A 13,156-nucleotide genomic window follows, 5' to 3' on the forward strand; every position below is an offset into this window, starting at 1 on the left:
GCATGCTCAGGTGTGGTGATTAGTGGTACAGAGCGTGCTCTTGTCTGGTGGATAGTGGTAGAGGGCATGCTCAGGTGTGGTGATTAGTGGTACAGAGCGTGCCCTTGTCTGGTGGATAGTGGTAGAGGGCATGCTCAGGTGTGGTGATTAGTGGTACAGAGCGTGCCCTTGTCTGGGGGATAGTGGTAGAGGGCATGCTCAGGTGTGGTGATTAGTGGTACAGAGCGTGCCCTTGTCTGGTGGATAGTGGTAGAGGGCATGCTCAGGTGTGGTGATTAGTGGTACAGAGCATGCCCTTGTCTGGTGGATAGTGGTAGAGGGCATGCTCAGGTGTGGTGATTAGTGGTACAGAGCGTGCCCTTGTCTGGTGGATAGTGGTAGAGGGCATGCTCAGGTGTGGTGATTAGTGGTACAGAGCGTGCCCTTGTCTGGTGGATAGTGGTACAGAGCATGCTCAGGTGTGGTGATTAGTGGTACAGAGCGTGCCCTTGTCTGGTGGATAGTGGTAGAGGGCATGCTCAGGTGTGGTGATTACTGGTACAGAGCATGCCCTTGTCTGGTGGATAGTGGTACAGAGCATGCTCAGGTGTGGTGATTAGTGGTACAGAGCGTGCCCTTGTCTGGTGGATAGTGGTAGAGGGCATGCTCAGGTGTGGTGATTAGTGGTACAGAGCGTGCCCTTGTCTGGTGGATAGTGGTAGAGGGCATGCTCAGGTGTGGTGATTAGTGGTACAGAGCGTGCCCTTGTCTGGTGGATAGTGGTAGAGGGCATGCTCAGGTGTGGTGATTAGTGATACAGAGCATGCCCTTGTCTGGTGGATAGTGGTAGAGGGCATGCTCAGGTGTGGTGATTAGTGGTACAGAGCATGCCCTTGTCTGGTGGATAGTGGTAGAGGGCATGCTCAGGTGTGGTGATTAGTGATACAGAGCATGCCCTTGTCTGGTGGATAGTGGTAGAGGGCATGCTCAGGTGTGGTGATTAGTGGTACAGAGCGTGCCCTTGTCTGGTGGATAGTGGTAGAGGGCATGCTCAGGTGTGACAGATGTTGGTGGGTAACACATTCACCACTGCTGGGTTTTTTGCTATTTGGGTGTCGTGGTCACAGCAAACGTGCAATTCATGCTGCAACCTCATTCATTCCTATGGCTGCCTGATACACTGCGGCGCGCGACATGTGTCGTTCTCAAAGTCGCGGTGTAGCTGTAACCTTCATTGCTCCCCTCTCCTAAGAGTATTTTCAGGAGGTTTTGCTGCTGAAGCATCTAGAAGCAGGAATCCCGGCCGCTCACCATGGAAACAGTCAGAAGAGTCAGACGCTCCTAACATATCAGATCAGCCGGATTTTGTACTCGTCGCCCCGGGTCTTTGGAGCCGCTCAGTCACTTTACGTTTCCCGCGAGGCTCCCCCGAGTCCCTTTCTGCTTCCAATTACTCCCTCATTTGCATACGGGGTCATTTACATGTTCCATGCAAATTGGAAAGAAAAAAAAAAATAGAAAGATGTTTGCACAGAATAGAAGATGAAATTATGACTGCGCAAATTTTATGCTGAAATCGGGAAAATGCAGCAATTAGATGAATGTAGAAACATTTCCGCCCTTGTATTTGATATTGACTTGGATGAGATTTGTACTTTGTTTGCCGGATGGGAGTTGTTGGCCCCTCTATTACTACTAATACTTCTGGTGTTACTTAATGTGGACCGGTCACCTCTCCTGACATGTCTGTTTTACGAACTTCAATCCCCATGTAATAACCATTCTGGAACATCTGTGTTACTTGGGGAATACAAGTAGTACTAAAACAGACATGTCAGGAGCGGGTCCTCTCTAAAAATCTTCTCGTCACCCCTTGCTGCTTCAGTGTCTTGTGAAGAGTACTTTCTGCGCTTTGTTACACCATTCGCTGTAACGATGTACCTGTGCTGCAGTGCATTATGGGAGCTCTGCTCTCTCTGTTTGCAGTACATTGACACAATGTATCTAGTCGTGTAACCAGTGGCTCTTTGTTTCAGAAGAAGCAGGTGAGTCAGACCAAGATCCGGGTCATCTCCACCATCTTGTTCATCGTGGCCGGGTGTCTGGTGTTCGTCACCATCCCGGCCGTCATCTTCAAACAGATCGAAGGCTGGTCGGAGCTGGAGTCCATTTATTTTGTGGTTGTTACACTAACGACTGTTGGCTTTGGGGACTACGTGGCAGGTGAGTGACTGAAAGAACCTGTCCATGTGTATCTAAGTGTGATACCGTCTGCTGAAACGTTGTATCTCAGCTTGTCATGTGTGATACTGCCTGCTGAACTGTGTATCTAAGCCTATCCTGTGTGATTCTGTCTGCTGAGCGGTGTATCTAATCCTATCCTGTGTGATACTGTCTGCTGAGCTGTGTATCTAATCCTCTCCTGTGTGATACTCCCTGCTGAGCTGTGTATCTAATCCTCTCCTGTGTGATACTGTCTGCTGAGCTGTGTATCTAATCCTATCCTGTGTGATACTGTCTGCTGAGCTGTGTATCTAATCCTATCCTGTGTGATACTGTCTGCTGAGCTGTGTATCTAATCCTATCCTGTGTGATACTGTCTGCTGAGCTGTGTATCTAATCCGATGCTGTGTGATACTGTCTGCTGAGCTGTGTATCTAATCCTATCCTGTGTGATACTGTCTGCTGAGCTGTGTATCTAATCCTATCCTGTGTGATACTGTCTGCTGAGCTGTGTATCTAATCCTATCCTGTGTGATACTGTCTGCTGAGCTGTGTATCTAATCCTATCCTGTGTGATACTGTCTGCTGAGCTGTGTATCTAATCCTATCCTGTGTGATACTGTCTGCTGAGCTGTGTATCTAATCCTATCCTGTGTGATACTGTCTGCTGAGCTGTGTATCTAATCCTATCCTGTGTGATACTGTCTGCTGAGCTGTGTATCTAATCCTATCCTGTGTGATACTGTCTGCTGAGCTGTGTATCTAATCCTATCCTGTGTGATACTGTCTGCTGAGCTGTGTATCTAATCCTATCCTGTGTGATACTGTCTGCTGAGCTGTGTATCTAATCCTATCCTGTGTGATACTGTCTGCTGAGCTGTGTATCTAATCCTATCCTGTGTGATACTGCTGCTGAGCATCTAATCCTATCCTGTGTGATACTGTCTGCTGAGCTGTGTATCTAATCCTATCCTGTGTGATACTGTCTGCTGAGCTGTGTATCTAATCCTATCCTGTGTGATACTGTCTGCTGAGCTGTGTATCTAATCCTATCCTGTGTGATACTGTCTGCTGAGCTGTGTATCTAATCCTATCCTGTGTGATACTGTCTGCTGAGCTATCTAATCCTCCTGTGTGATACTGTCTGCTGAGCTGTGTATCTAATCCTATCCTGTGTGATACTGTCTGCTGAGCTGTGTATCTAATCCTATCCTGTGTGATACTGTCTGCTGAGCTGTGTATCTAATCCTATCCTGTGTGATACTGTCTGCTGAGCTGTGTATCTAATCCTATCCTGTGTGATACTGTCTGCTGAGCTGTGTATCTAATCCTATCCTGTGTGATACTGTCTGCTGAGCTGTGTATCTAATCCTATCCTGTGTGATACTGTCTGCTGAGCTGTGTATCTAATCCTATCCTGTGTGATACTGTCTGCTGAGCTGTGTATCTAATCCTATCCTGTGTGATACTGTCTGCTGAGCTGTGTATCTAATCCTATCCTGTGTGATACTGTCTGCTGAGCTGTGTATCTAATCCTATCCTGTGTGATACTGTCTGCTGAGCTGTGTATCTAATCCTATCCTGTGTGATACTGTCTGCTGAGCTGTGTATCTAATCCTATCCTGTGTGATACTGTCTGCTGAGCTGTGTATCTAATCCTATCCTGTGTGATACTGTCTGCTGAGCTGTGTATCTAATCCTTGTGATACTGTCTGCTGAGCTGTGTATCTAATCCTATCCTGTGTGATACTGTCTGCTGAGCTGTGTATCTAATCCTATCCTGTGTGATACTGTCTGCTGCTGTGTATCTAATCCTATCCTGTGTGATACTGTCTGCTGAGCTGTGTATCTAATCCTATCCTGTGTGATACTGTCTGCTGAGCTGTGTATCTAATCCTATCCTGTGTGATACTGTCTGCTGAGCTGTGTATCTAATCCTATCCTGTGTGATACTGTCTGCTGAGCTGTGTATCTAATCCTATGTGATACTGTCCTGAGCTGTGTATCTAATCCTATCCTGTGTGATACTGTCTGCTGAGCTGTGTATCTAATCCTATCCTGTGTGATACGGTCTGCTGAGCTGTGTATCTAATCCTATGTGATACTGTCCTGCTGAGCTGTGTATCTAATCCTATCCTGTGTGATACGTCCTGCTGAGCTTTGTATCTAATCCTATCCTGTGTGATACTGTCTGCTGAGCTGTGTATCTAATCCTCTCCTGTGTGATACTGTCTGCTGAGCTGTGCATCTAATCCTGTCCTGTGTGATACTGCCTGCTGAGCTGTGTATCTAATCCTATCCTGTGTGATACTGTCTGCTGAGCTGTGTATCTAATCCTATCCTGTGGATACTGTTTGCTGAGCTGTGTATCTAATCCTATCCTGTGTGATACTGCCTGCTGAGCTGTGTATCTAATCCTATCCTGTGTGATACTGTCTGCTGAGCTGTGTATCTAATCCTATCCTGTGTGATACTGTCTGCTGAGCTTTGTATCTAATCCTATCCTGCGTGATACTGTCTGCTGAGCTGTGTATCTAATCCTATCCTGTGTGATACTGCCTGCTGAGCTGTGTATCTAATCCTATCCTGTGTGATACTGTCTGCTGAGCTGTGTATCTAATCCTATCCTGTGTGATACTGCCTGCTGAACTGTGTATCTAATCCTCTCCTGTGTGATACTGTCTGCTGAGCTGTGTATCTAATCCTATCCTGTGTGATACTGTCTCAGGACCACCCAGCACTACAACCCCTGTCATGCTCTGCTGAGCCCCTCCCCTATATTCAGAACGATTCCCTACGGACCAGAATTATACTGTTAGTCACCTTGCGGATGGCTCTCCTGTGACACAAAGAGTTAACAGCCGCTTTCATTTTCTATTCGGTCAGTAAATGCCCCTCCCCCGCTCTGATCTCATCATTACATGAACTATCCATGAGACACAAGGCGCAGGCTGACGCAGGGTTAATACTCGGGCGGCCATTGCTGGGGTCTGTATATGATTTGCTGGCCTGATGCAGGAAACGCTGTGGTGTGAACAGAGACTAAGAGCCCCTGACACCAGGCATCAGGACGCCCGCATAACGTAGACTTTACGGAATGCCTCCCGTCATGGTCTGTGGTAACGGAATCCATAACGCATTTCAGATTATACCACAACCCGAACTCGAATTTCAAAATCTGAAATCCGCTCGTCCCTAGTGATATCCCCCGATGCACCGAACATGAGATCTCGTGCTGTGCTGAACGTTGACCCGTGTTTTGCCTTCTTATTGTTTTGTTACATTGTATCGTGTGTTTTATTTATTGTATTATTTGATGTTACTTTTTATTTTAGATCTGTTAGGCGACTTTCACACTAGCGGGTTTACTGGATCCGGTTCAGCAAAAACGCTTCCGTTACTGATGATACAACCGCCTGCATCCGTCATGAACGGATCGGATTGTATTATCTGTAACATCGCCAAGACGGATCCGTTTTCTATTGTGGCAGAGAAAACGGATCCGTCCCCATTGACTTGCATTGGGGGTCATGCTGGATCCGTCTTGCTCCTCATCCCAGGACGGAAAGCAAACTACACCATGTTGCGGTTTGCTCTCCGGTCTGGGAACGCAACTAAACGGAACGGAATGCATTTTGGAGCGTTCCGTTCTGTTCTGTTCAGTTTTGTCCCCTTTGACAATGAACTGGGACAAAACGGAAGCGGTTTTTTCCGATATTGAGCCTCTATGACGGATCTCAATACCGGAAAACTAAAACGCTAGTGTGAAAGTAGCCGAAATGTTTAGTTGTCTCATCATGTAGTGACGTTGCTTTGTTTCATGTTATTATGTTACAATTTGTCATCCTGCACACAGCACCGTGTATTATTGTGATGACGTGTCATTGTTTGGCGTCACATTATACTTTATTATATGATTACAGTTAGAATCGGCCGCCATCTTAGTCATTAGATGTTATCTCATCCAATTAAAACTGCCTTAAATGAATGATGTTCCTTCCAATTAGCGCGAGCAGCGAGCCCTTTGACTACGGGCCTGCGAGTGGCGGAGGCCGGGTGCGGCTCTCTGAGGCATTGCACTCGCGCTGCGCAGAACAATCTATTCCCGGAGACGTAGAAGGGTTTTGGTGTTTGCTGAGCAGTTTCCGGATGGACTTCAGGGATGATAAGCCACTCGCTTCCGTCTGCTCCTCAGAGTAGTGGTTCTGCTGGTGGAGGCGACAGTAACGCAGCTTGGGGCCCCAAAAAGAGTGACGAGGGGGAGCTCATGTGTTCACTTGTGGCCGTCACCTGGGGCGTCACTGGAAGCTCCTGGGGCCCAATGCAAATTCTGTGACAGTCCCCCATCTACCATGTGCTATTTATAACGAGCGATAGCAGCTTGTGTGACCGGGGGGCCTTCAGGCGCTCGGACTCCAGGACCAGCATGCAACTGGGCTTATCCCCCCCCTATGATCCCCTATTATATTCTATAGATTAAACGGCAATAACATCACCGCTCCCCAGATATCAGTTATACAGGATTGTACATCACCCAAGCTCATCCAGATAGTGATTAGGAGGTGACATCACCGCTCTCCAGATATCAGTGATATTATACAGGAGGTGACATCACCGCTCTCCAGATATCCGTTATATTAGACAGGAGGTGACATCACCGCTCCAGATATCAGTATATTATACAGGAGGTGACATCACCGCTCTCCAGATATCAGTGATATTATACAGGAGGTGACATCACCGCTCCCCAGATATCAGTGATATTATACAGGAGGTGACATCACGCTCTCCAGATATCAGTTATATTATACAGGAGGTGACATCACGCTCTCCAGGTATCAGTTATATTATACAGGAGGTGACATCACCGCTCTCCAGATATCAGTTATATTATACAGGAGGTGACATCACCGCTCTCCAGATATCAGTATATTATACAGGAGGTGGCATCACCTGCTCTCCAGATATCAGTTATATTATACAGGAGGTGACATCACCGCTCTCCAGATATCAGTTATATTATACAGGAGGTGACATCACCGCTCTCCAGATATCATTTATATTTATACAGGAGGTGACATCACCACTCTCCAGATATCAGTTATATATACAGGAGGTGACATCACCGCTCTCCAGATATCAGTTATATTATACAGGAGGTGACATCACCACTCTCCAGATATCAGTTATATTATACAGGAGGTGACATCACCGCTCTCCAGATATCAGTGATATTATACAGGAGGTGACATCACCGCTCTCCAGATATCAGTTATATTATACAGGAGGTGACATCACCGCTCTCCAGATATCAGTTATATTATACAGGAGGTGACATCACCGCCCTCCAGATATCAGTTATATTATACAGGAGGTGACATCACCGCTCTCCAGATATCAGTTATATTATACAGGAGGTGACATCACCGCTCTCCAGATATCAGTGATATTATACAGGAGGTGACATCACCGCTCCCAGATATCAGTTATATTATACAGGAGGTGACATCACCGCTCTCCAGATATCAGTTATATTATACAGGAGGTGACATCACCGCTCTCCAGATATCAGTTATATTATACAGGAGGTGACATCACCGCTCTCCAGATATCAGTTATATTATACAGGAGGTGACATCACCGCTCCCCAGATATCAGTGATATTATACAGGAGGTGACATCACCGCTCTCCAGATATCAGTGATATTATACAGGAGGTGACATCACCGCTCTCCAGATATCAGTTATATTATACAGGAGGTGACATCACCACTCTCCAGATATCAGTTATATTATACAGGAGGTGACATCACCGCTCTCCAGATATCAGTTATATTATACAGTAGGTGACATCACCGCCCTCCAGATATCAGTTATATTACACAGGAGGTGACATCACCGCTCTCCAGATATCAGTGATATTATACAGGAGGTGACATCACCGCTCTCCAGATATCAGTGATATTATACAGGAGGTGACATCACCGGTCTCCAGATATCAGTGATATTATACAGGAGGTGACATCACCGCTCTCCAGATATCAGTTATATTATACAGGAGGTGACATCACCGCTCTCCAGATATCAGTTATATTATACAGGAGGTGACATCACCGCTCTCCAGATATCAGTTATATTATACAGGAGGTGACATCACCGCTCTCCAGATATTAGGTATATTATACAGCAGTGACATCACCGCTCTCCAGATATCAGTTATATTATACAGGAGGTGATATTTCCGCTCTCCTGATATCAGTTATATTATACAGGAGGTGACATCACCGCTCTCCAGATATCAGTTATATTATACAGGAGGTGACATCACCGCTCTCCAGATATTAGGTATATTATACAGCAGTGACATCACCGCTCTACAGATATAAGATATGTTTATATATTGAAGGATATTATTATTCTATTGCTTGCACATTATAATCTGTGTAACTCAGAGGCACTTCTATTACAGGTGGGAACACAAATATAATGTACCGGGAGTGGTACAAGCCGCTGGTGTGGTTCTGGATCCTGGTTGGTCTCGCGTACTTTGCCGCTGTCCTCAGTATGATTGGTGACTGGCTTCGAGTGATATCAAAGAAAACTAAAGAAGAGGTAAAGTAGTCGCTGACTAATATCGCTGATTCCTCAGTAACACGTACAGATATAGCAGAGCTGCACAATTAGATATCACTATGATAGAGGTTGGGACCCCCAAGCTGCAGGACCCCCCAGTGCACGGGACCATATACAGTCCTGAGGATGCAGTAAACCTATTGAAGTAGACTGAGGAAATGTATAGAAGACGCAGCTCACGACCTTCAGCACTACGGACAGCGACGAGGCGGTCCTATGATGGACCTTTGTACTTTGGGACCCCTTGTCTCTGACATGTGTTACACTGAGGATGATAGGCGTCATGTCGTTGAGAATATTGACTCTGCAGTGTCAGACCTATCAGGAGCCGTCATGTGGGGGCCACGGAGCTCAGAAATGATTGCTGTATGGAGACCGCTTAAAGTGAGGGTGTATAGTGAGGTCCGTATCAGGACCTGCAGCCCAAGGTAGACTGAAGTTGGCTGTTCGTGCCCTGGATGACCCCAGAGAGCAAATGCAAGCATAGAATTGTGTAGAAAGCACAGTACAGTGTGGAAGCCTCCTCCCAGCTTGGATACCGTGGTTGTTATTGGGAAGCGGACGTCTCCAGAGAAGATGTAACTGCCCCATAATCACTGTCCACTAGTGAGAAGGAGCAGACCGTCTGCAGCTGGTGAGTGCGAGGAGAGGTTGCACGGGGGTCCCAAACTTAACTTTTGCATCAGGGTCCATGAGACTTTAGCTACAGCCCCAGGAACCCTGATTCATAGTCTATGTGAAAGTAAAGTTCAGGATGTAGGCTTATTCAGCAGCCTATTGACATTGAGGTTTTGCAAAATGTATCATATCTAATGCAGATCCTGAGCACGAGACAGGGATACACAGGGCACCATAGAGCGGTCCTTGTGTTGTCCCCAATGTATTGGTTCATTATGAGAAGTCACCGGTCCTCATCTTTTTCTCTAGGTGGGAGAAATCAAGGCACATGCTGCAGAGTGGAAAGCCAACGTGACGGCCGAATTCAGAGAGACGCGAAGGCGCCTGAGTGTAGAGATCCACGACAAGCTCCAGAGGGCAGCCACCATCAGGAGCATGGAGCGCAGGCGGCTGGGGCTCGACCAGAGAGCTCACTCTCTTGACATGCTGTCCCCAGAAAAACGCTCAGTGTTCGCAGAGCTGGAGAACGGGCGCTTCAAGGCGTCCTCCCAAGAAAGCATAAACAACAGACCCAACAACCTAAGACTAAAGGGGATTGAGCAGTTCAACACTTTACATGGCCAAGGCCTCTCCGAAGACAATATCATCAATAAGTTTGGATCCACCTCGTCCAAGTTGACCAAAAGGAAAAACAAGGACCTGAAGAAGAACCTGCCGGAGGATGTAGGGAAGATTTATGAGAACTTCCGAAAATACTCGGTGGATGAAGGGAAGAAGGAGGACGGCAAGGGCGATAGGATGTCCACCTCAGACACGGCGACTCTCTCTGACTTCATCCAGCACTCCATCATAGAGAACGGCTCAGTCCCCTGCGAAACCAAAGATGAGGAACACGAGAACAAAGCATTACTTGAAGAAGGAAACTAATGGGGCAACCCTGAGGATCATTGCTCTGTCATGGCACAACCAAGCTGAGGGCTGCAATGTGGGACGGACCTTTGACTTTCTATCTCCACTCTGGAGCCCAAAGTTCGTTTGTATTTTGACTCAGCAGTAACCTTTGACCCCTTCTGTATTGGAGGGGACAATGCCCTGTGTGTCGACTGCCCCCTCCAGTACAGAAGGGGTTACACTATCGCCCTGGGGTGTAAACCAGAACCGACAGCAGCTGGTTACTTCAGAGGAGTTCTCGAGACATGTGCCTTATGCAGACTTTTCAGTTACCTGGAGCTCCGTAATCTGCATTGGTGGAAACTTTTACTGTGCCATAACAGACTGCCAAAAAAAGCCCCCCTCCCCCCTGACAACGACTACAACCGAGAAAGAATGCGGAAAACTGCAAATAAGATAACCATAGTCATTACAGGAGAGATCGAGGTGGCTACTCGTTTCGCTATTCAGTTTGTAGGTCTTGGGAAGCATTTTTCAAGCTGGCAAAATGATTAAGATGACAACGCGTTTCGCTCTCCAGATATGGTAGGAGACCATTTCTAAGTCTACAAACCAAGAATACAAGAAAATATGGAGATGGCTACTCATTTCACTCTCCAACTGTGGTAGGAGATCATTTCTAAGCCTACACATTGAGAATACAAGGAAATATGGAGACTGCAACGCGTTTCGCTCTCCAGATATGGTTGGAGACCATTTCTAAGTCTACAAACCAAGAATACAAGAAATTATGGAGACGACAATTATGGAGACGACGCGTTTCGCTCTCCAGATATGGTAGGAGGCAATGTGTAAGTCTAGAAATCAAGAATACAAGAAAATATGGAGATGGCAGCGCGTTTCACTCGCCGAGTGTGGTAGGAGACCATTTCTAAGCCTACACATTGAGAATACAAGAAATTATGGAGACGATAACGCGTTTCACTCTCTAAATGTGGTAGGAGGCAATGTCTAAGTCTAGTAATCAAGAATGCAGTGTGGTAGGAGACCATTTCTAAGCCTACAAATCGGGTATACATGGAATTATGGAGGCGGCAACGCATCTCAGCCTCCAACTCAAACGGGGCAGGGAGCATTGTCCAGTCCTGCGGGAGGCAGTAATGCGTTTCACTTTCTAAATCATACGTGGTAGGAAGCATTTTCCAAGCTTGCAGATAAACACATATATGCATTGTGTGGCACATGAGTAGAATAAGGAATACTTCTCATCTTTCCAACCTCTCCATCGAGCCCGATCCCTTCCTGGCCAGTGATGACATCAGCACACCCAACAGTATAACCGCACATCAGCTTTTTAACCGTAAACAAGCACTGTGGCAGCAACCATTACCAATGAAAACGCCAGAGACTGTGACAGCGCCCCAAGCTGTACCTGTGGGTACTGCGCGCCCCAAGAGAAACAGAAAGATGTCATTTCTAGCGGCACGCCGCAGAGTGGACCGCGCACTTTTTTATTTTTAATTTATTGCAATCACTTTATATTTGCTGAGGAAACTTCAGTTCTCAGTGCTGAATAACCAGGAGGCCGCGGAGCATCTTGCATGTGGTTCACAGCCGCCCCGCGCCGTAAGACTGTAATAGTCCCAGGACCTAGAGATGGGGGTGTTACTGTGCAATTCTCAGGGCTCGTTCCCTTCTTTTAAGTGAAGGATTTCATGGGCAGTCTACTGAAGCACCCCCAAAAAATAAAACCCAGCACCACCATAAGACGCCCTCCATGTAGTCCGGCTGGCGAGGGACGAGAAGTGCTCACCGCTTTGTGCCATCTTATTTTGTAACTTTTTAAGAGTATTTTCAATACTTGGTTCCATTTTGCATCGCTGGACGCTCGGCTCTTCGGTCAGTGTTCCTCTCCAGGTTTTCTATTGCACATCCTGCCGGTTTAGAGGGAGGTCTAGAGCCGGACGCACAGAAGAATAAATCATTAGGAGAATGAAAAGTTTTTGGTTTCTGTCAAATATCATCGGGAGGGTAAAGCTGCTCATACACTGTGCCGGGTGGTGCTCCAGCATTAAGGCAGAGGTGCAGCTCTCCCCCATATCACCAGGGACTTCATTAGAGTTCAGAATAGAATCCGAGACAGGATGCCCCCCCGAAACACCTTTGGACATAATATTTCCTGCACCTCAGTGGGGCCCCAGCCTCTGGACCCTGTAGTAGCTGTACAGCCGATGACCCGTCACTTCTCCCGACATGTCTGTTTGTTTTAGTAACTACAATTCTGGGCCATTGTTTCAACTAACTCTGTGTTCTGCTATTCCTCTACTATTCCTACTAGAAGTTTATTACTGAATTGCCATCTGGGTGTTAACAGTTGGGGTGTGTCCCTCCCTGCACAGTATAGCACTGCCCGCATGTACTGGAGAGTGTCAGACTGCGCGCCGCTGGTAACACCCAGTAGGCAATTCAATAATAAATGTCTAGTAGGAATAACAGAGGGCCATCTCACAATAGAGTAATAAGTAATTGTGATTCAGAATGGGGTCCAGATAAAAGTTGTAACCGGTACTACCCCTATAGCTGCACCACTACCCCTATAGCTGCACCACTACCCCTATAGCTGCACCACGGGCTTCACCACTACCCCTATAGCTGCACCACTACCCCTATAGCTGCACCACGGGCTTCACCACTACCCCTATAGCTGCACCACTACCCCTATAGCTGCACCACGGGCTTCACCACTACCCCTATAGCTGCACCACTACCCCTATAGCTACACCACTGGGCTTCACCACTACCCCTATAGCTG

At 47.0% G+C, this 13,156-nt stretch overlaps 1 protein-coding gene across 1 annotated transcript in view; it reads left to right on the forward strand.

The window, feature by feature from the left end:
- The window catches only part of KCNK10 (potassium two pore domain channel subfamily K member 10), a 28,157-nt gene extending 15,820 nt beyond the window's left edge, over positions 1–12,337 (forward strand). The window contains exons 4-6 of the mRNA XM_044274699.1: positions 2,016–2,202; positions 8,672–8,814; positions 9,763–12,337. Of these exons, the coding sequence (XP_044130634.1) occupies positions 2,016–2,202; positions 8,672–8,814; positions 9,763–10,380 (948 nt within the window). The 3' untranslated portion in view covers positions 10,381–12,337. The remainder of the gene's footprint in view (positions 1–2,015; positions 2,203–8,671; positions 8,815–9,762) is intronic.
- The last annotated feature ends 819 nt before the right edge of the window (positions 12,338–13,156 follow it).

This window comes from Bufo gargarizans, unplaced genomic scaffold, assembly GCF_014858855.1.
Source record: "Bufo gargarizans isolate SCDJY-AF-19 unplaced genomic scaffold, ASM1485885v1 original_scaffold_2008_pilon, whole genome shotgun sequence".
Lineage (NCBI taxonomy): Eukaryota > Metazoa > Chordata > Amphibia > Anura > Bufonidae > Bufo > Bufo gargarizans.